The following is a 23,447-nucleotide window of genomic DNA, read 5'->3' on the forward strand; positions in this document are numbered from 1 at the left end:
CTTATTTAAAAAAAAAATTCAAAATTGATACAATAACAAGATTAAGTGGCATAATAATAAGCTCCAGTCCAAGCACACATGACACAGAGGAGGTTAAAACAGTAAAGAAATCCCAACAGTGAGACACTGACACTGTCATTTAAGGAACATGGCAAGCCTCTGAAAGAAATGCCACTTGAAGGTCTGAAAAATAATTATAAACTGTCTATTCTGCTCTGCTTACAAGTTTCTTTCATGAAGCAAAAAAAAGGAAAGCAGTCTGAAAGTAATGTGCCTGGTTGCTTCAGCCCCAATCCAAAAGGCGACCTCCCCAAATCAAAATAAGCACAAGTGACCAACACTGGTCTAAATTCATAAACCTGAAGAGTTGACTTCTTAAAATATCATGAAGTTATCTTCATTTTTATGCCACCTTATCTTACTGATGGAATGCTCCAGTGACCTAATATTATGTCTTAATGATTAAACTGATTAAGCCTTATACCCTGCTTGAAATATATAACCAGTGATCTTTGGTATAAAATAGTAGGATAACTGGCTGGTTAAATATGAAGTCCTCTACAAAAGTTGCCATTTGCCTATTTCTGTAAAAAATTATGGGAAGATCAAAGTTAGAACAGACAGGAATATCAAACACCAACACTTTATTATTAAAAAAAGAAAAGTAACTGCACATATTCTCAGTTGGCTTTGTCAGATCTTGACTTCTGATTTTTAGACTTCCTTTTAGCAAGGCAGTGGACTCAAATACTCAAAATCACTCCAGCACTGTGCAAAAGAATGGTGGGAATACATATCTTAATACATGCCTACAAACAGTCATCACCAGCTCCTACAAAATACACAGGATTGGAAAGGCAGATCTGGCTATTAAACAGATTATATGGACTTCAACACATTTAATTTAAAACAGGAATTGACTATTGTGTATGTCTGCACATGTAACATAATCATTTTGCTAGGATTCTACTCATAGGTTTCACAATCCACCCTTAAAACCTAGTTTAATGTAGCAAGTACACAATATTTCCAACATAAACTAGCAAAGGTTTGTCTTGTCTATCAATGCCTCTAACTCTACAATGTTTCTTACTTGGTAAAGCGGATTTCCAGGTGAGATGTCAAATATTCTCTTGGGGTAAACGTGTGCTCCCAAACCACCATGTTTGGTACATAATTGATTGAGAAGCAGAGCTCAGAAAGTGCAGTATGCAGTTTGTCCAGGCTTTAAAAATAGACAAGAAATTAATAAAAATATTTAATGTAACAGAAGTGTATACTATCATGGAAGGCACATGAATGAATAATGCTTCAAAAGCAAGAACAGGTCTAACTCTTTGTTATCATGTTCTGCTTCAAGACACTTTCCTAGCATATTTAAAAACCAATATTTTAGCCAAGAAGATATCCTACAACTGCATACTGATCTGTATTAAATACAGTGATGTGAGATATATTTTTTTAATCTATATATAGATTTCTTTTTACCTCCCCCAAAAAAGAATAGATGTCTAAGTGATTTAGAAGACAGCAAGAACTTCCTGTCCAGGCTGTAATTAAGAGAGCTAAAGCATGGTAGAATCAAAGATGCCACCCACTCCTTGGCCTCACATGCCCACAGTTAATATGACTATTTAAGAAGCCTTGTTACAGCACAGGGGTTCTTTCTGCTCAGGAAAGGAAACAGCCAAGGGGATAAATTCAAGAGACAAAAAATTCTATTACTTATGTAACAGAATTCAGTCTCTCTACAAGCCACAGAAGCATCATAAGCTCACAAACTGCAAAGCTGTCAAACTTACAGCCAATTAAATTTATTCAAACAAATTAAGCAAGAAGCATTCAATATGTAAAACATATTGAAATGTGTGAAACACATTTTGATTTGGGATTCAAGGTGAAAGGAACAGAAGAAACAGCTTACTTTGTCACAACCAATCTGTTTTTCCTCATGCTTTCTACTCCTGGTTTCTCCCTTTCAGGTTCTCCTTTCTTTCCAGTCTGTTTTTTTGACTTCTTGTTCACTGCTTGACTGATGGTTTTGGCACAATGTTTTGGCAACAACTAGTAAACAAAAAGAAACAGCCCCTCCAAATTAAAATCCAGTTTTTTTAGCACATTTCATCACACAAGTAACACATTCTTCCTTTGACACAATTCTAGTATTAAAAATTCCTGCTCAAATCACCTTCAATTTAATAAACAGAAAGTTTACCCGAACACACAGAAAAAAAAGCGAACAGAAAATATCCAGAAAGCTGAATGGAGAAAATCTCAAATTAAAATAAAATAAAAAATGAAAACATACACAACCATCCTCACCTGGTCACTCAGTGTACATTGTTCTGTGCAAATGTCTGTGATGAGATTTCGAGCCTGCTTGGCCATTTCATCCAAGAACATGTTACACAAGGAAAGGCTTCGATCCCCAATGTGATGTCGCTGTTCAAAAGGGAGAAAAGAAAGCAGGATTTTCAGTTTCCCATCAGTCCTACAGAACTGCAGAGAACAGTTCACTAATCATAGAACTAGGATATGGGAAATAATAAACTATTTAGTCCTCAATAGTCTTGACTCCTGGCTGTTTTTTCTTTTTGGAAGCAATCTGAACCATGAAATTTCCAAAGTCACCATTAAAAATATTCTTTGTAAAAAAAGGCCAAAAAAAGTTTGAAGAATAGGTTTTCACATTTAATTTTGGACCAAGTCTGCTTTACTGTGTCAAATATTCCAAGGTCTCTCTGAATGTCCCCTTCATTAGTATGTGCCAATCCCAAGTCTAGGGGGAAAAGAGCATGCAACTCAAGCTATAGAGACAGCAGTGTCCTTCAGATCACTGAAAAAGTCAGTAATAAAGCCCTGCTGCATTAATTTCTGGATTCTATTCCTTTCTCACTGGATCTGCACAAGCACAGCCTCTGTCTTGCTGAAATCCTCCTTTCACCACTGATGTTTATTTTCTATCAGCCACACTATGACAGACTGCATGCAGCACAGCAAAGATTATTTTTCCAAAATTATAATAGTTACTGAGGAATACAATTCAGATATTGAATTTCAAGTTCTGCTGGCTGTGACAAAATGTGCTTGCAGCAGCTGAATGCACAGTAACTAGTGTCCAGTGGACTTTGGCTACTGATTTCCTACTGTTAATATAACTGTTCTCAAAGATGTCTCTTGTCCTGAAGGGTTCAGCTTTCTTGGAAACTTTTTAATGCTTGTCTAGTATAAATAGCATTGTCTGCTATTTAAAGGAAAGCATACAAGGAAAATATCTATATAGATGTATACTGTAATGAAGCTTAGCAGAAAATAATTTTATTTTTAAAGAAGAAAACCCCATATTGTGTATATTACATTAAATCTTACTCAACTAATTGTTTCAGATGAGCACTGTTAGCAATGAAAACAACATTTTCATAAGTACTAGATAACAATGGCCAAGTTAACTCCCAGACTAATTTCAAAGTGAATGGACATACAGGAAATGTACTAAAGGATTTATGCCCTTACAACAAAAATAGAAAGAATTTCCTCAGATTCTAACTGCTTCCTTTAACAAAGAGTCCATTTCTTCAAGCACCACAGTATTTTTTAAATTCTAACTCTAACCAACAAGGCTGCCATTACCCAGTTCTGATCAAAGCAAATGCTTGCATTATACTGTGTATCACTTTTTTTTTCTTACTGAAGAAAACTGTAACAAGTCATATAGAACTCCCAGCTTCCTATTTCCTTCTCCCAGCCATGATTGTATATATCATTTAAGAGGAAAACTGTTGCTTCTAAGTTTAAACAGGCAGAGAGGATTTATTAGCATCTAAGCCTGAAAAGTCATCTAATTTTTGTACCCTAGCTAATCCCTCTTTAAAGCAGAGATCAAAATTCTTTCTCACTTGAGAAAAGGATTTAGAGATTTATGCAGGATTTATGCATCTAACAAGGTATCTACTTGTTTTACCTCCTTTTTAATATTTTTAGCACCCTCCTCCCTCAAATATTAAATTGCCATAACAAACACCTTCTTGCAGTGTTCAGCTCTAGTTCACTCTTTGTTCAATAAGAGATGAAAATAACCAAAATTGAAAAATTACCTCTTCAGGGCACAGTTCATGGGTACAGCTCATAAAGTGAGTGCAAAGCAGTGGGAATGCAATTGAGTATCTGGATTGAGAGGGAAGCTCCAAACACTGCTGAAACATCTTCTCAAAAGCACGACTATAAAAACTGAACAGAATTAATCAGTTATTAACCAGACAATTAAATGCAATATGTATATTTTTTACTGCAAATAAGGGTTACTTCACACAAACTAAATGTAATCATAAACACATTTTTTATACCAAAAAATGATGAAAGTATTGGGAAGTTTTGTTTGTTTTCTACATTCACTTGCTATGCATTTTATTGGCACATCTATTTTACATTATTATTATTACCAGAATAATTTCTTATTCTGATGTTTGCCACATAGGGACTGTAAAACTTGCATTTTTTGACAAGAAGTATTAAGAAAAAATCTGCAAACGATTCCTGATCAATTATATGACTGTCAGAATAAGTCTGACAAATGTTCATAAACATCTTTTTCAAACTAATTCTGCTAGAAACCAGAAATTCCAATTGATTCTTCCACTGGTCTACCTTCCTACAAAGTGTGCTATTTAAAAATCACACTTGCAAGGACAAACCAAACAATAAATAATAAAAAACTTGTACAGTCACTTTAGTAGCATACCAAAAGATAGAAAGGTCTGAGGTTTCCACCAACATCTCCACCAAAGAATCTACCATTTTTGTGTGGAAAATGATTGTGTTCATCATTTTTCCTAGTTCTCTATGGTCTGCAAGGCCAAGTGAAGCTTTAGAAACGCTGGTGTAGGCCTGGAAAGAAAACACAATTTCTGTGTTAAATCTGCAGCAGCTTTTGTGCAAATTCTATTGCTATTGCTCAATATCAGTGTTAAATAATATTTGTGCTATGCATAGGACACCTGGGTATTTAAAGACCAGGCAGGGATTCTTCTCTTTCCACTAGAGCTTAAAAATCAGCAAACTGCCTTTCAGTGAAATCTCTAAAGAACCACTGGATATGGCACTAATTCACAGACAAACTGCTGAACAAATGTATTGGCAAAACACAAATTTGTAATCTCTCCCTCACCAGTGTAGGCACATTGAATCACACCCTGCACACCCACCAAACAGCTCAGCCTCAACACATTCTATTTCTGAACTGTTATAAACACCCCAAGGGATGATTTGCAAAAAGTACCCAAAGCAGACAAAGTTATATCAAAACATAGCAAATTATCTCTTGAAGTATTTGTTTGATTTTAAGAGTAGGTTGTTTTTAGATAGCCTGTCACCCATTTGCAGTGTGAGAGTAACCTAGAACAGCAGTAATCTATGAAACATTTTGGTTTTAAGTTAGTGAAACATCATGTATATTTTCCAATTCTTACCTGCAATCTGAACCAATCTAATCTCATTCCTCTGAAGTCAAACACCTCTCCATCTTCAACTGCATCAGGGAAAAATATAGAACAGAAAACCCTTAGAAAACAATAACAAATTGAGATATACTATATCAGACCTTCTAAAAACCCCAAAGTACTAAAGAGTTATTTGGGTAGTGAACCTCATGTTTTTACCCAGGAATTTTGATCCAGTACAGTGGCAGTAAAAGGAATTAACATATCTACAGGATAATATGTGTAATGTTTTCTGTATTAAAAGGTTGGATTACTACCCAATAGCATCCTTTGAAAAAGGGAGACACCACAAGAAGCAGATACAAAAATGAAAGAGAAACAAGGGAACAAAACCACTTTATCTCCTTCTACTGATTACATGAAACAAAAGTGATTAAACTTTTCAGAGGAATCTGCCAATCTTCCAAAGATCATATAAACTTACCTTGTTTCACACTTAGTGAAGTCATTGTGTTCACAAAAGAGGACATGATGATTGATTCATCTTCTGGGCACACTGAAAGATTCTAAAAGAAATGTTGTGTCTGTTATTATCATTATTACTTTGAACTTGGTTTATGAAATAATGTCAATATCTATGCCCCATTGATCAGCTATATTCTGAAATGTTCAAAAACCTACAAGAGGTAACTTAATCAATGGAATAGTTCAAATAGTGCTATTTAATAGCTTTCACTTTTTAATTGATTGCCTGATGACAAATACTTAGAAAAGATTGCTTCCAAACCAATATCAGCTCAAAATGGGAACGTCTGTCAGTAAATGTAGTTACACTACATTTTCTGTCCTGTCTGCAATGAAAATTGGGTTATTGCAGAGCATAATGGAGCCCACATCAGCATTGCTTTACGTCCAAAAAACCCTTCCCTCAAAACTTTTATTTAAAAAAATTTGAAATTTATTTTACTAAACATTCAAATTTTACAAAATGTAACATAAATCTTTGTAGTTTTACTAAATAGGACCACACTTCTGTTAAGTAATGCCATGCAGAGGTTTCTCATAATTCCAGAAAAAACTGATATTGAAACCTAAAGGTTGAAAAAAATTCAAATTACCTCTCAATCACTTGTCTAATCTGGTGCTTGACAGCTGTTATGAATTAATGTCAACTAAAATTCAAGCAAATTTTTCCCCTCATTTCAGCTTGGGCTCCATCTAGTGGGGTCACCAGGAAATAAAACCAAAGCACTTCAGAAAGTTTATAATTTCTTGGTTGGGCTAAATAAGAAAAGATTTCTACACTCCTTCAGTGACAGTACCTGTTCTACAGTCTCTAAACATAACAGTGCTTCATAATATTCATATATGAATACTGCAGTGTATAAATTCATACCACTTGTAATGGTCTGAAGCTGTGTCAGGGGAGGGTTATGTTGGGTATTAGGAAAAGGAAAGGAAAATGTTAGGAAAAGGTTCCTCCCCCAGAGAGTGGTTGGATCCCCAGTGCTTGGGTCACAGCCCTAAGGCTGCCAGACCTCCAGGAGCATTTGGACAATGCTCTCAGGCACAGGGTGGGATTGTTGGGGTGTCCTGAGCAGGGCCAGGAGTTGGACTTTGATGAGCCCTGTGGGTCTCTTCCAATTCTGGATATTCTGTGATTTTATATAAAATCCACATGTTTTTATGTAAGTCTAAATCCCAGAATTAAGCAGTAAGTTCATCTGGTTTACTCCATAGCATTCACCAAACTCCACAAACTGGGATGCACTTTATGATGTAATTTTGGACAAAAAGCCCTTGTTAAAATTTGCACTTGAGAAGGCAGAACCATGATGCTGCCATACCTGCACCAGCTCATTTAAGACCACTGCATCAAAGCCAGAGAGATACTGTACATAATATCTCTGCATCACTGGTCCGTATTTCCGCACGTGTGCCCTGAGCTCCTCCATGTAGAATATCAGCTCAGCTATGTGCCTGGACAAAAAAACAAGGAAAAGCTTAGAAATGTCACTCAAAATATTTTTAAAAATTTCTATCATCCGATTTTCCTCCTATACCTTGCTTTTAAAACAATTATTAATAGCTAATTTCTGTAGGAAAGTATTTGTTACTGTTGTAAAAGGAGCTTACATAGGTAATTTTCTCTGCAAGCTCAAATCTACTCAACAGGACATAAGTTAGCAGGATATCACCATAGTAATCCTCAAAGGTTTGTATAAGTATTCAGTTCTTTTTCTGAATAAGAAGCCCTTCTGTACAGCTCAATTTGCAAAAACATTTTTCTCAAAAAGTAGTTAAACCTGGAAAATACAAGTTTAATAACTACTTTTCTGGTTGGTTTTTTTTTTTTTTTTCCAAGCCATGAGGATGGTGAAATACTAGCACAGGTAGTTTCAGAGAGGCTCTGGAACCTCCATCTTTCATTAACACATAAATCCAGTGAAGAGAATCCAAGATTTTCCCACTCCAGTTCTATAAATGGCCTTGTGATTGTTACTTGTTTAAAATCCTGCAGTCTTTCAGTTCAACCTTGTCCAACAATCTTGAGAAATCTCCTGCCTATTCACACTTGTAAAATCTTGTAATCATATTTCTCATTTTTACCATCTGCTTATGGTGACACTAAAGCTGTATTACATAACTAAAGCTTAGCTGATTTAAAAGACAGTTTTGCTACAAGAGACAATCTACAAATCAACAAATAAATTTTTCTGAAAGTTTTCGTGCCTCCTTCATTGATTTGATCAATGCAAAATCAATGAAGACGTGAAAAAAAACTTTATTTTTGCCTTTTAAAGTTAAAAAACCAAAACTTATATAAAATATTTCTATTTTACGTATGAATTTTCACTGATGTGCTCCAATTTCTAGGACAGTATTTCTAGTTTTCTGTTTGCATGGGACACTTAATATTCCCCAAAAAAATTTCTGAACATTCCCAGCTGCTCCATATAGCCAACCTTTTCTGAGATTCCACTGCCTTCAAATCTATTTTGTCTGTGAAATTCTATTATTGAAGGAACTGCATTAAAAATGTACATACTTATCTATGAAATCATCTGCACTCTTCTTTGGCATATTATCTGCATGACGAAGAAGCCAAATAATTTCATCACGAGCAAAGGATAATGCCATAAATACAAAAAGTGCCTGAAAAACAAAAATTGTTCAAACAATGTTTGTGAACAATTGCTTATCACAATTGTTCACAAGCTTATCAATATACACAACAGCTGAATAGTTTGTGCACTCAAGAGGAAACTAGTCTCTAAAACCCAAGAACTTAAAATCTAAGCAGGTTTCGAAGTGAAGTGAGGAGTTTTTCCCCCTGAAAGAAAATAAAGATTGGATTTACCGTGGAGAAACACACTGGTTTTTGCACAAATGCAAACCAAAAGGGCTGTCATTACCTTGGGACCCAAGAGGCCTGGCTGGTCAGACAGGACAGTGGCAAGTTCCTTGAGTGCAGAACGTAAAAACTTGCGTCTCTCTCTATGCATTGAACCACTGCATCAAAAGAACATACATTATCCACTATGCCAGACACAGAATACCTGATTTGCAAAAGCATTCAAGATCAAGCATAGGCAGATTATATTATACCAACTTCAAAAGGTCAGAATTTTGAAGAATGTGGTTCAAAAAATTGGCATCCTCATCACCAACACCATATATTCTTGAAGCATCAATAAATTTAAAGCCCAAGTTCTCTGCCCCCTCTCCGTGATGTGCATTTGACTACATTAAAACATTTCTGTTTCATCTGCATTCACCTTTTGTAATCAGACAAAACATAACTAATGAATAAACTAAATACTATCATCCTGATAATTTAAAAAATAATCCAGAACTTGGGAAGTTAAATTGGGAATGACATTAAGCAAATCCAGATTTAAAGGAACAATCAGTAAATTATTCATTTGAAAAAGCATGACTAATTCTGCATTTAACAAATTCTGTTTGTAGAATCTTTATAATTTTGCTTTAAGAAAACCAATCCTAAAATCTGTCAGAAGAACTTTTTAAGCCACTTACGCATGTGAAACAGCAGCTTCTTTGCACTCTCTGATGTCATTAATACGCTTGTTGTAGCTGCAAGTAAAAAGCAATCACATGTGGTATAAGAATCAGCAGCACATTTTAGAAAGAGCTGAGTGGGACTTGAGAGGAGCTACAATGTTATTATAGCAAGCAGGATACAGCAGAAAACACACACCAGCTCCTGAGCAGAGCTAAATGCCAAAACTAGATCATCAAACCAAAAATCTACTGAAATGCTCCTGGTGTTTGCTGCTAGAGGCCTCAACTTTGTTTCTGAGTTTTCATATAATGTACTGCAGAAATAGTGGCAGCAAGATGCAATTTTTCAAGCAAACTCCACATCCATAACATAATTTCCCTTCAATAAATTGAGATTTGTGGGTGAGATCATCAATCTTAGAGACTTGTCATTTTAGAGACTGATTCACCAGGCTTTCAGAACTGAGATAAAAAAAGGTGTAGTGGTTATAAAATCAGGCCCCTAAAACTTATGCAGTAAAGAAACAGTCAAGATACCAAGCAAAAATGTTTGTGTACCTAAGCAAAATTTATATGAAACAGAAGTAATTTGTTTGAAAGAGTCCTTCAAAAAATATGGGGTTTTAGCAGAGATGCTGAAAGGAGAACAAAAGCTTACCCTCTTATGTTTACAAACAAATCTTCTGCAGCTTTGTGAATATGGAACACTTCGTCTCGAAACAGAGCCAAGCAAGAGCTGCTTTGAAGTGCAAGTTTCCAAAGATTCAAAGCTGTAGCATCACTATTTAGGATTCCATGGCACAAAATAAATCCAACTTCAAAAGTTCGCATTGATGTAAGTCACAAATCAGATGCACAAAGACAGTGAGAGAACAATGAGATGATTATGCACTTTGTATAAATAGTTTGCATAGATCATTAATAAACTCTTTAATGTACAACATTTTCTAATATAAAAAAATTCCTCCCTCCCCACTTCTAATGGAAGTATTTTTGCAATATTTGTGTGAAATTAATTACTGTATGCTGATGCTACTTGACTACTTTCATCAGAATTACTGAAGCCCTCACTTCCAATCAAAGTCTGGAACAAACTGATGACACACTCTATTGCAGCAGCACATGCTAAATTGTAGCTTCACTGCATATTAGTACAAATGAAATTTAATCAAGCTATTAATTGTAATTAATAGCTGTAATTAACACAGCTGTTATACAGTACAGAAAGCAAGTAGTCTTTTAAATGTTAAACAATTTTTTTAATACAACCATGAGCTGTTTCAGAATATTTTACTCACATATGATCCATTTTTCCATTGCATCCAGAGATAGGTATTCACATGGCATCTATTAAAAAGAAAGTAATTTGTAGCACACTAGTTATAAGTACTTGTTAGTAAAAAGGAACAAACAAAGCCTTAAATGCTGATCATAGAAGGCCACTGACCACTAACAGTGAGTCAGTGTTTCAGCACTTCAGAAACTGAGGGTTAGAATATTAAGTGAGCTTCCATACCCTCCAACACCTTGAACAAGTTTTGACAAATATTTCTTTTCAATAAACATTGTATTTAACAATATTCTAGAATGAAAAGCTTTTGATGTACTAATCACAACCTGACAGCCATTAAAGCTTCAATTTTTTTCAGAAGGACAACCATTCACATCACAGCTGAGGCAGCAAGTGCAAACATAAATTTTAAAGGAAGGACCAGCTCTGATTTCCAGTCTCCTGGCTCACAAACACCTGAGAGGGTACTCAGGATTCCTCTCCTTTACAACTGCAGAAGCTAAATTCTCGTCTTCTGGTCAACAAATTACTGAAGCTGAAGGCACAAGTTAATGTAATAGAAACTTTACTTAATGAGAGAAAACTTTCCCCCTGTTCTAACCAGCATATTTACTTCTCTGATTAAAAGTCACATAGAGGTAATCCAACAATCATTTTACAGAAAACCCTACTTAACTCTCTGACAGAATGTAAATTAAAAGAGCATACTGTGTCAGACTGTGCAGGATTGAGCATTGTGCTGGGGGCACTGATGAGGCTCAGCAGTTGTGCGTTTCTCCACTGGTCAGCTGAGAGATTCCGTCGAGGATAGACCATCTGGAGTGAAATCAGAGCATCTGAAAGGGACTAGAAAGCAGGCTAATGATTAGTGTGAATGGTCAGTACTGTTTCCTCAGCATTATTACTAACAGCCATCAAAACGTTTTACTGAACTAGTTTTGAAATTAAACATAAGGTTAAACCCCATTGCACATAGTTTATTTAACATATAAAAAACTACTCCAGGCTAGAGGAAGGATGCAAAGAAGGAAGAGTTTGATTTCTATTATTTTAGTTAGTTACAAAATTTTGAGTTCAGAATTAGAGGACATGGAAAAAATAAGGCATAAAATAAGGCACAAAAGCCCTCTCATACACAACTGGAAGTTGTTCATTACTTATTCAAGCATCCCAGCTGTTGTGTCAGTGCCTTCCCTGCCACTTCCTTTAGTATGTCTTTCCCCATGGCAGCAAACTATAATTCTTTTGAGCAGATACTGTCTGCAGGAATATCTTTGTAGCAAAGTAAGCTTCTCTGGGAAAGTGTATCCTAAGTCTTTCCCCTGACTTTTTTCTCAATACTGGTCCTTGAATGAATCCTCAGGGAGCCAGACCTGAACAGTGTGAGAGCAGAGGAGGTCACACAGGCAAAAAAAAATACAGTCATCTGCCAAAGCTAAATGTAAAGGACTAAACAACTGCCTGATTTGCTGCAAAGCAGTGGGATTACAGAATGACAAATTCAGTGTGCAGTTCCACAAGAGTGCAGCCCAAGAATGTTTCTGTAGTGCAGCACCTGAAAAGATCCCTGACCCCAATTTATGCTTCTAGCACAGAATAATCACAAGAGCAAAAACTGGACTGAAAGGCATCTTTACAAATGTGTCAATGGAAAGGACTGACCCACTATTAAATACAAGAGTATAAACTAAGATAATACTGAGAAGTAAGGCATGTTTGCTAAAATGTGCATTAGAAAAGATTACTTGTAAATTACATCATTAGCTAAGTGAGTCTTAACAAGACAGGAATTGTGGAAAGTGTAACAACAATAAGATTACAGACAAGCTAGAAGTATTGGAAACTATTTCACTTCAGAGCACTTAGGAAAGTAGCTGGAAAGTTCTGAACTTCTAGTGACAATACTGAAAAGTTTAAGGAAATCAAGAAAAATCTAGAAAGGAAGCTAAAGAAGGAAAAGACAACCTAGTACAAAAGTCCTAAACCTCAAAATAGGTAAAGAAAAACCCAAACCTTAAAAACTTTAGGTAATAACTTAAAGCTACTTCTGAAGATTCCAAAGTAAGTTGTAATTGTTAGGCAAATAATTTGCAAGCACCTAGAAAGTAATGTCTTTATAATTGTTGGTCAGTCCTGATCAGAGAAATTTAGTTTGCTTTCACAGATTAGCAAATCTAGTGAACAAATGGGAAGTGATAAAACAAGATGTACTTTGACTTTGTTGAGACTTCTGTAACTTTTCCAAGGTATTCTTACAGGAAAATACAGCCTAGATAAAACACCGTGGAACTGCAACACAACCAACTGTGTAAGAACAGAAACTTAGAAACATCTGTACAGAAAGAACCAAAGGAATTGAGCTTCTTTAACTCAGTGCAGGCAACTCAGCAAAGTGTCAGCTTTTGAGTACAGGAGCTACTGTTAAAGACACAGTGGTGACCTCCAGGATTCCCAGTTTAAGGACAATCCAAAGCAAAGCCCCTTAGGTTGGAAAACAGAAAATCACATTCATCTAGGATGGCCACAGAGCAAAACAATCAACTTCACAGAAATATTGTGAATCTCTTTAACTTCAAGCTACAAGCTAACACACAACACAAAAGTAACTATTCTCAGATGATCCACAAGTGATTTTTAATAAATATCTAATGCTTAGTGAATAGAATGGCACCTTACTAACATCTTAAAATTCCTGTATTTCTGCAGGTTGTGCTTTTTAATAGGTAATCCCCAGGCCTAGACATTCAATGTAAGCAGAAATCTCAGGTAAAATTTATTCCAAATGGCCTTCAATAAAACAAACTCTTGCACATTTACTTTTTATCTATGTTTCTCCCAATTAAGGTTACTGCATGCCTGTGAAAAGTAGTTACATACTTTACTGTGAGGTACAAATTCCTCCATCATTTTCTTTAAAGGATTTTCATAATCCACAATCATCTGGCCAAGGCGTGGATATTCTCTGTCACTAAAAGCAACAACAAACAATTCACTGAGGTGAAGCTGTTACTGTCATTAACATCATGCACATCTTTTATACAATCAGTATTTTACCTTGCTCCATGTGTCATTTCATGGGCATAGTTATACAGTCCAATGATAGCCTTCCTTTCTTCAATTCGGGACAGCAGTATCATTAGAGTTGTGTAGGTTATAATCAAATCTAGGTAGTTCTTTGTTAAATCAAAGTTTACAGTCTAGAAATGAAAACCAGTAAATTATCACTTAAAAACTTTTAGAAACAAGCATAACACATTTTTCCTTACATTTCCACCAATTTTCAGCATTTTTTAATACAATGGGCTGTCTTTTGAACAAAGTTCTTGTTCTGGTGGCATGTGACTTTCTATAACCTTAATTTATTCATTCAGATTCCCAGAACTGTTTACACTCATGAAAGCAAAACATCCAGATAAATCCTTCCAGGCTTAAATATCACAGATTACCTGACAGACAGGAAAACTTTTCTTGTTTACTAAGCAGTCAGCAGTGCCATGCCTATGAACTGTATTTTAATAAGATCCAAATGTAAAAGACTATCACATATCCCACCTTCCTTGTAACAGAATACACACCTGTTCCTTTTTCATATTATGAATCTAAGTTGGCCAAATTTAAAATAGTGACAAAAAATAACAAGGTGACATTAAGAACATTAAGAAAGTTGAAACCAACAGGAAAAGGTGTTGGGAGATTTTCTTTTGGGTGCTTTTTTTTTCCTGTGTTTGTTTGGTGGTGGGTTTTGTTTTGTTTGTTTTTTTTTTGTTGGGTTTTGCTGTGTTTTTTGGGGGGGTTGGTGATTTTGGTTTAAATATAAGACTTTTAGATGCTTTTGTAGTTGTTTTAGTCAACCCCAAAAATAACTTCCTCACATAGCTTAGGTGGACACAAGTAACAGTCTTTTCTCGTGAGTCTCACAAGGCATAAGTATACAGATGACTAGGAGTTAACTTGCAGATGCAATAAATCAAAAATTACTGAAAATTTTTTATGTTTGGTAACAATACTGTTACTACTGTCCATAAGAATCCTACTGAGAAAGGTCTATCTCTCTATTATAAAAATTAGAAATGTGAACCCTCCCTTGTTTTTATTTCTCTTGCATTTGTAACTGGAGATGTGATATTTCTTGAACTAACAAGAACAAGTCCTTCTCCCCACAGGACTCTGAATATAAACATTATTGAAAGTTTAAACCTAGAAACTTACAATATCAAAGAAGACTTGGCAAACATCAATAGTGTTTAGCAGCTCACAGACATGGTCCTTGAAAAACAAAGGAATAAGTTTAGTTTAGAAAGATATAATTAAATCACGTTACTACGATTAGTGATGGAGCTTCATTTTTTTTATTTGAAAAACAGAGCTTCAAGTTCAGCCATTTCATTATATAGTGTTAATTCACCAATAAAATTACAGAAACCCAATGTGACAGAACAAGTTACACATTTGTAATGCCTTACCTTAAATTCCATAACATCAACAAACGTGAAGTAGTATAATGCCAGGTTCTTCAAAATCTCTGATTTTTCTTTCTGGAGCTGAGCAAGCTGTTGCTACAAGAGAAACATAAACATGCACACTGTTCTTAGAAGATCTTGAGAAGACTGCTGCAAAGTAATACCTGTGAAGCGCAGAGAAACCACCAGGCTATGCAAAGAAGCTGGAACATGGTTTTTCTAAGACTGAGGCTCTGTGTGTGTCAAATACACAGAGTTCTCAGCACTGATCATTTTAACAGCTGCCCACTACATTTTGAAGATAAAAGTTACATTAGTACACATTAGTACCAGAGTCATATTGTTTAGCTCAGCTAGAGATGAAAATGGTAGTCAGGAGAAGTGTTATGTTATCACATACGTATAATTTGCAAAAGCAGAACAGTACATGAGCACAAATCAGTATGCCAAAACCAAAATAATTATGTTACTTGGGGTGGAAGAAAATAAGGTGGCAGGTTACAAACTTTACTACAGAAAAACATTATGCTTTTAAATTCTGAACTTACCAAAAAGAATATCCAGGCAAAGCCACGTTAAGCATGCAAAATAAAATGTAGATACAAACATAAAATACAGTAACGGTTCTTTGACCAGTTCCATATAAACACAATAATACATTCAAACAAAAGCAACAAAATAAAGAAACATAAAAGAAGCCAAACACTAGCATTAGACACTTGTGGATAAAATGGAAGAGGCAAATGTGAATACAAAGGTAAAATAACTCACATGGATTTATTTTTATATATATTTTAAACAGAATGAAATACTATTTATTTTTAAAGATTTTCTGAAGGAACAAGATTGATCACTTAGACAATTAAGAACACAAAAAAGCAGCTGTTAGTGAACAGCCATTATGTTTATCTGTGTATGACAGTCTCACAGCACTGCAAGTATCCAAATATTTAACTGGCAATATCCAGCTACAAGTTACATCTCCTTCCTGATACAGGAATTGAAATGAGTTAAAGCACAGGAACAATAGGAAAAGGTGTCCTCCAAAAATCTGCAAGATTTTAAATTAAAGATGATCAAGTTAAATAACATCTTTTTCTCAACAAAAGCAATCAATTATAGGACAGATTAAAAAATTGCTTCAAATTGATTAGCTTATTTTCATGAGAGGTTAGACCTGAGTATGCTTCTTCAGCTCACTCTCTTTTATAAAGCGGTGCTCTGTATTATCAGTTTTATTAAAGCATCAAAATTCTTCTCAATTCATAGAACAAACTGCCTGGTTCACAAATGTGAGATAAGTTTCATTTCTCTCCTCTGAATTTTCAGAGGTGATGAAGATTTTTTAGAAGTCTTGAGCCATAACAAGGCTTCATTATTGTCAAGGAAGACAGGAATACTCAGTTATGAGCAAGTCAGAATGGCTACATTATAAAATACTCCTGACCACTCTTAAACTATGGCAAAGGATTGGACTTTGAATGCCTGCCTATCTATTATTTAAGTCTTTTTCATCAGCTGAGGCTTAACTGAAAGAGGTGCAAGTACATGTGTTCATTTTGTAACTTGTCCTGATAAATCTCATGCACCAGGAAATAAGTTATTTCCATTTAATGTGCTGCTGTACAAAAATCTGTTTTCAAATCCCAAGATTTGTATTTTGATCCTCAGCATGAGGACTAAAGTTGGAGTTTTTCCAGCATACAGCTTTAACTTCAACTTCCTTGAGCTCAGACAATGAAGGATGCAGCATCGTCACACAGACTCCAGAGCTCCAGGATGGCTGTGCAGCTCCAGCACAGCTTCAGCTTGTGCCTACACCTGGAATCACTCCAGGGGAAAATCTGCTTTGTACTTTCAGGACTGCTCCATCACTCAACACAATGAAAATTCAGTTAAGATGAGTGGTTTTAATTTTGCACCCTGGTCCTAGCACTTAAAGCATTTCTTGCCAGTTTTTAGAAGACTAAGCAGAAATAGTTTTTTTCTGTGCAGCTAATACAAGTGTGACCCAAATGAAGCTGCGAAGTCCTTTCAAGAATTTTCAGAAAGAGATGACAGGGTGTGATCCACAAGTAAGATTATTTCTAGTGCAGAGAAAAAACAAAACCAGAACTCACTACCACTGCACACCCCCTTAACAGCATTTTCTCCACTGCAATCCTAAATCATATTAAGCAAGGTGCAATGCTAAAGGAGACTCAAAATTATAAGTTGCTGTACACATGTTTTTGGTATAACAAATAGCAACTGAATTGGCCACTCCTGCAGGACATTCAATTTCAAGCCACATTATATGAAATGGGGAGATATGGCAAAAAGGGAGATGGTGCTGGGAACTATGATCACAAAAGAAATAATAAATTTTCAGAAATTCTGTGAAGTTGTACAGAGTATAAGAAGGTATCTGCCACATTCAGCTAAGGATTATGGAATCATTGCTGTGCATTCTTATCTTGTTACCTATATTCCCAGAAATATTTACACATAAGTGATGTTAAAACTTGCCTAGAGAGTTGAGATGATCATCCTTTGAATTCTGAGTGTTGAGGGGGTCAGTAAACTTTTATTTAAAACAGTAGTACCAAAACAATATATAAACTAACTGTTATATCAGTACAGGGCAAATAGTTCAATTTATGGAGCACAGCCTGATCAGTGATGTTTGGAAGAACAGCTTACAAGCACGCAGTGTCTTGGATGTTTATTTGCTTTTTTATCACTCAAGAATGTGGGTGTAACTCTTTGCACAACCACAGCATTAAAACTTTCCATTACTAATTTCTATTACTAATCACTAACTTCTAAACATCTGTTTGGAAGTTGCTGGTGCTATATTGATTTGTATTTGGTTTGAGGCTTTTTTCCTTAGCCTGCAATTCGTCATTGGAAGTTGCCAATAACCAACAAAATAAGATATGTCCTTAAATAGAATAAACTGAAAAAATATCTATTTAAACATCAAAAGGCTATTTTTACTATAGCAAGACTTTCATCCTTGTAGACTGAAAGTGGTTTATTGACTCTTAGAGAATTTAAAGGACAAATTATAACAAAAGTATTTTTGTTTAATGAGGTGAATTAGATTTAAGACCTAGGAAAACCTGTAGAAATTTCAGCATAATATGGCAAGATCAAAAAAAAACTCTCAAATAATTAATCTGAGACTATTTCTTTTGTCTATTAACAAAATACCACATCTCTGATGATGTTTGAATATTATTTATAAATAAGAAAGAGTGAAGCTAACACTTTGTGAATATAGTACCTACAGGAGAAGGAAGTGATCTTGAACTTGTGCTTTTCCTTCTTTGTATTAAATCCCAAAGATCCTTACACAGTCAATTATGCCAGAGAAAGTACATTAAGCGAAGGAAAAAAATTGAAAAATGCAAGACAGTCTCACTTAAAGCTTATATGAATGGCTCAGACAAGGGAGAAATGATGCAAACCTTGCATACAAATAATGTGAATAAATACCAATGTAATACGATGGCTCATGAAAAATAGGAGACAACTAGAAGAGGTTGTTCAGAGAGACTTATGTGTGTAAAAACAAATGGTACCCCTAGTCCTGCAATTTTTTATCATGTTTATTTGACTGGCAGCAGCAGTATGTGAATAAATGTCTTATTTCATGATCTGGAAATAGACAGTACAAAGGTGAATTTTCTGCTTATATCAGTGTGATATTTTTCCTGCAAGTCTGATCATTAAACACTTATATTTGGTTTCTACAATCCAACAGCATAAATATTACCATGTCCTCAGCAAAAATACCATCTACTTAATCTCACCAGCTGGAATATAAGCCCCAAAAAGCAGTATCATAAATTCTGACTGTTAAATTTCTTGGAGAGAGAGATAAATCATCACTGCCAGTATTCTTACTTTCATTTGTTATACTCACTATGCTTGTCACCCATAGAGTCTTTAGATGAACATTTGAAAAACTCAATTAATTTGAACAAAGCTCTGTGTCTACAAAATCCATAGCAGAACAGCAGGGAAAGAAAAATAGTTTTAAATTCTGTAAATTAACTCTAGAATGATGGATGTGTCCTTGGTTTTCTTATTTCAAATTAAAAGCAGTTTCTGAAGTACTATGCTGCATATAAAAGACAAAATAGAATAGTTAACATGTTTACTAACTAATGTATGTCTACCTACCAGATCTATTTTAGTTTGTTTTCAAGTTTCTAGCACTAAGTTAACTGTTTTGAAAAGGAAATAGCCACCTGTGATGCTCCCTAACTTTACCATTCCCAGGGAATTAATAAGGGCAGAAACTGGAGCAGGAAGGCTTCTATTTAAAAACTGATCTGCCTCTCAGCTCTAAGAAACAGTTTCCCCATTCTCTCACCTTCATTTACAATTTTTGCAATATTTTTACAAGTCACACAATTTTTTGAATGCCATCTCAGTGAGGTTTTTTGTTTGTTTTCTTGGTTTTTAAGGGCCAAGCTCTTAAAATGTCAATCATTAAAACAAAGAGAGCTTTAATGGACGAAGAAGAAAGTAAAGTGTTACACACATTCACTCCTCTGCAGGTACTGCAGACACTATGAGGCCATGAGCAAGCAAAATTGATTTACCTTGCCAAGTGACTTGTATGGATTTACATGAATTACAGCAGTGTTCTACAGTGATTTATTACAAATAAAATAAAATAAAAAATACTGTTTGGATGTTATTCTATCTTTAATTCAGGCCCAGTCAAAGGTCAAACCAAGAAAATAAACTTTGTAGCTGACAGCACTTACTATTTTGAAAAAAGATGTTACATTATGAGAATTCTGTTTGGTGAAACATTCTGAAGAGATTTTAGGATTTCACATTACCTCTTACAACTGCTATGAAAAAAAAGCTCACTCACAAATGACTGTTAGACTGAAAAAATTTATATACTATATTCTGTTATAGAGGATACTTCATTTTAAGTCAGTCTTACATCTGTAACAACTGAAGACATCAGACACTCCTGCATGCACAGTAAGTATGGTAGCATTAAAGCAAGGCTGAACACTTGGAATTTTGAATGACTTTTTAGTAAACATGTAGATAATTTTTTTTTATTTGTAAATGTTTTGTATTTTCTTGTGAAAGAAACTATCATTAATATATTCTATTCTCAAGCATAAGACATTTTAACTTTTCATACAAAGCTGCACAGAGAATAATTGCTCATCATCTGACTTCACTCATGCAGAGGAACATCCATAACCTAAACTGCTGCCTCAGTGACTTCTGGAAAATTTATCTCTTTACTACTATCAGCTCCCTGAGCAAGAGCAGAGGTGAAAAAGCAGCTCTGCATGGCACCCCCTCACCTGGAAAAGGTTTTAATCTTCATGGAAAAGGCCACTTAAGTTTTATGGTGGAATTTGGGGGTTTTTGCTTAAGCAACTTGGAAGTTATCTGGAAAGTCTCCCATGCAAGAGATCTGAGACCCCAGAAAGGTGGAGAAAAATATTACCATTTATTGAATATGGGAATAATTTAAGTTAGACTTGAGAAAACAGCAGTGATAGCTTTAATGACTATATAATTTCCTCAAAAATAAATGATTAGTAAAAAGGGATTACCAACACATGAGGCAACAGAGCTGTGACTCCAAAGTTACTTTTCCAGAGATGATAGAAGTTTCTAAATTATCTTCACTAGAGCTATGAAAATTACAGTACTAAATGCTTCATTAGAAACAAGCAAACAAATGACATTTTCCTTGACAACCTGTAGCACTTGCAGGGCCAAAAGAAAAAACTTTGAAAATCAGGTTATTATTTGTATTAAGTGTTCTGAAAAAGACTAATTACTGAAAGCACCCATCACAAACTAAAAATCAAGCCTGGTTATAAAGTGTGGGTTTTAGGTTTTTTTTTAATAGCAGAAAGCATTTAATAAAAGCATGCATTAATGACTTCTAATAACCTTTAGCCAAGGAGGTTCAGACACTCTGTGCCCACACGACCTGTCCCACACCCATCTAATTTGTATGTGACCAGCTTGTTGTGAAGTGAAACTGTGAAAGACACAGGAGGCAAACCAAACACACACTGGGATCTAAAAGGGAAAAGGCAAAAATTCAAAACAATAAAGTGAACTAATTCAAAACTAATAGATCCTAACCCAGGTAGACTGGAAATGCTCACACTGCTTATCCTCTGCTCCCAAGTGATCTTATTTCCAGTCCCCACAGACACAATGCAGCAGAAAATTAGTCAATACAAAACAAAAATGGAATTGATATGAACATACCTACTAGGTGATGAAGACTAGCATTATCTGGAAAACATCTTTCCCTCACTAACTATACACTTAGGAATTTCAAAGTAATGATTCACTGGTCTGCTTTGTGCTAAGCAATGACAGAACATCAATTTTTTCCAAGAGACACGTAAAAAAAAGTTTTTCTACAAGGAAATTGCTGAGGAACAAACCAAGAAAAAGACATGTTCAAGAAAGAAGGCAGATATTCTCACTACTTGTTCTAGGTGGTATTTGAGAAAACAGAAGTGGGGCTACAACTTTATCACATAAAGACATGGAGCTTTACCAGCACAGGCAGCAGATGTATCAAATCCTACTCACAAGCTAAAAAAAATTTCTGTCTTTTCCTCTCTGCATCTCCAGTTCCCCATTGTGAAGTATTTTATTCTGGTTTTAAAAGGTATTAAGTATTAGCATTGACTGAGAACAGAGTAACTTTTAGGTCCTAGAACATTTTTTTTGAGTTCACTGTGACAAGAACCTCACATGTATCCCCTTACAACAGGATGAAGTCTAAATAACCATCAGAAAAATCAGGCTGCTTCTGCATCCCTTACTTTGGAACTTTCCTTCTGAAGCCAGGCCAGGAAATTCAGTAACAATAAATGGTACTCTGAGTCAATACAAGCACAATCAGATCATACACCTGACCAAGAACAATGGTGCTAAAAAGTTTTTGGAAGCCATCTGCAGCTTAGAAGGCTTTTTCATAACAAAACTTTAGTCAATTTATAGTAATTATAAGTAGTAATTATAAAGCACCTCCAAACACAGAAGAAACTTTCCTTTCAAACAGGACTCTATCTTGTTTCTCACTTTTTGAATCCTTCAAATTTTTGCTTGTATTATATTTTTGCTTGTATTATATTTTTGTTTATTCCTTCCTTTGCAGGTTATTTCATACAGTGTGCAGCAGTACTACCCTGGTGGCCCATTTCATTAACAGTTTAAGAGCCTGGTCTTCAAACTGCACAATTTCAAGATTATGTGATTGACAATGGTTATTGCAAAAGAAAGGGCAGGTGTAAGACATCACAGGGACTGCCCTCTAACAATGGGAGACAGAGTTATGAACTGATAAGGTGCACAGTTATCTATAATTAATCCTCTGGAAAATGAACTACTCAATTAAATTTTCCAGCCTGATCAGCAAGGATTCATCAGCCACTTCCCTGTTCGAACTACCCACAAGCTTTCACTCTCAGTACAATATTGAAAACCAGCAACTGTCAGACTTTGCTCTGATGACTCAGCACATCAAACACCGAAGGAGGAACAAACCAGGAACTCAGTTTTCCATGGATAAAGATGTAAAAGATACCAATAGCAAATATAACAGAATTACTTGTTTCAACAGAATGAAAATTCATGCTTTCCAAGATAATCTGATTACAGCAAACACTGCTTAGAAACCTCAATCAAATGTGTCACTCATTTCTACGACACAAAACACTGTAGATGACAATACCTAAGAAAAAACAACTAAAATAGGTTAAAAAAAATCAAAAAAGGTGGCACTATCTATTCTCTAAAACTGAATGCAAGCTTGTTCAGCACCATCACCTGCTGACATGTTGAAAGCAAAGGTACACAGTGCTAGGCAGTGGCAACTGCTGTACTCCAACATACAAAATCCAAAACCCCTCCCTGAAAGGGTGTCCTGGAATTTTCACTGCAAGGAAGAAACACAGCTCACAATTTCTTAGCTATTTCCACTGCAGTAATCCTTTGTGATATTTCTTTAATCAATGTGTCTCTGTTCCAATTAGCTTCTTGCCCTTTTAAATCTCTGATCACCCTTTTGTTTTTATGGGAGTCACAACACTCTGTGGGAAACACCTGCAAATAACTAAGTGAAATGCCATCAGCTGTGACTGCAGGACAGACACCCCAGCTGCCTACTGCTAGAGCTTAAAATCCTGCTTTAAAGAGTGCTCATCCATAAGGAGGGTAGGCTTTTGTCAA

The 23,447-nt window shown here is 35.3% G+C and overlaps 1 protein-coding gene across 4 annotated transcripts in view; it reads right to left on the reverse strand.

The window, feature by feature from the left end:
• The window catches only part of NCKAP1 (NCK associated protein 1), a 53,608-nt gene that overhangs the window by 16,785 nt on the left and 13,376 nt on the right, over positions 1-23,447 (reverse strand). For 2 of the 4 annotated variants that reach the window (XM_059475572.1, XM_059475570.1), the window contains 18 exons: positions 15,216-15,302; positions 14,962-15,018; positions 13,807-13,949; positions 13,630-13,720; positions 11,461-11,598; positions 10,760-10,808; positions 10,120-10,276; positions 9,477-9,533; positions 8,852-8,948; positions 8,485-8,591; positions 7,283-7,415; positions 5,920-6,001; positions 5,466-5,524; positions 4,739-4,884; positions 4,095-4,227; positions 2,323-2,442; positions 1,925-2,064; positions 1,094-1,225 (listed from right to left, as the gene is read on the reverse strand). In XM_059475572.1, the coding sequence (XP_059331555.1) occupies positions 1,094-1,225; positions 1,925-2,064; positions 2,323-2,442; positions 4,095-4,227; positions 4,739-4,884; positions 5,466-5,524; positions 5,920-6,001; positions 7,283-7,415; positions 8,485-8,591; positions 8,852-8,948; positions 9,477-9,533; positions 10,120-10,276; positions 10,760-10,808; positions 11,461-11,598; positions 13,630-13,720; positions 13,807-13,949; positions 14,962-15,018; positions 15,216-15,302 (1,928 nt within the window). Of the gene's footprint in view, positions 1-1,093; positions 1,226-1,924; positions 2,065-2,322; positions 2,443-4,094; positions 4,228-4,738; positions 4,885-5,465; positions 5,525-5,919; positions 6,002-7,282; positions 7,416-8,484; positions 8,592-8,851; positions 8,949-9,476; positions 9,534-10,119; positions 10,277-10,759; positions 10,809-11,460; positions 11,599-13,629; positions 13,721-13,806; positions 13,950-14,961; positions 15,019-15,215; positions 15,309-23,447 lie in introns of all 4 variants that reach the window. The other 2 variants (XM_059475571.1, XM_059475569.1) reach the window with 1 other exon arrangement.

Source organism: Ammospiza nelsoni, chromosome 7 (genome assembly GCF_027579445.1).
Source record: "Ammospiza nelsoni isolate bAmmNel1 chromosome 7, bAmmNel1.pri, whole genome shotgun sequence".
Taxonomy (NCBI): domain Eukaryota; kingdom Metazoa; phylum Chordata; class Aves; order Passeriformes; family Passerellidae; genus Ammospiza; species Ammospiza nelsoni.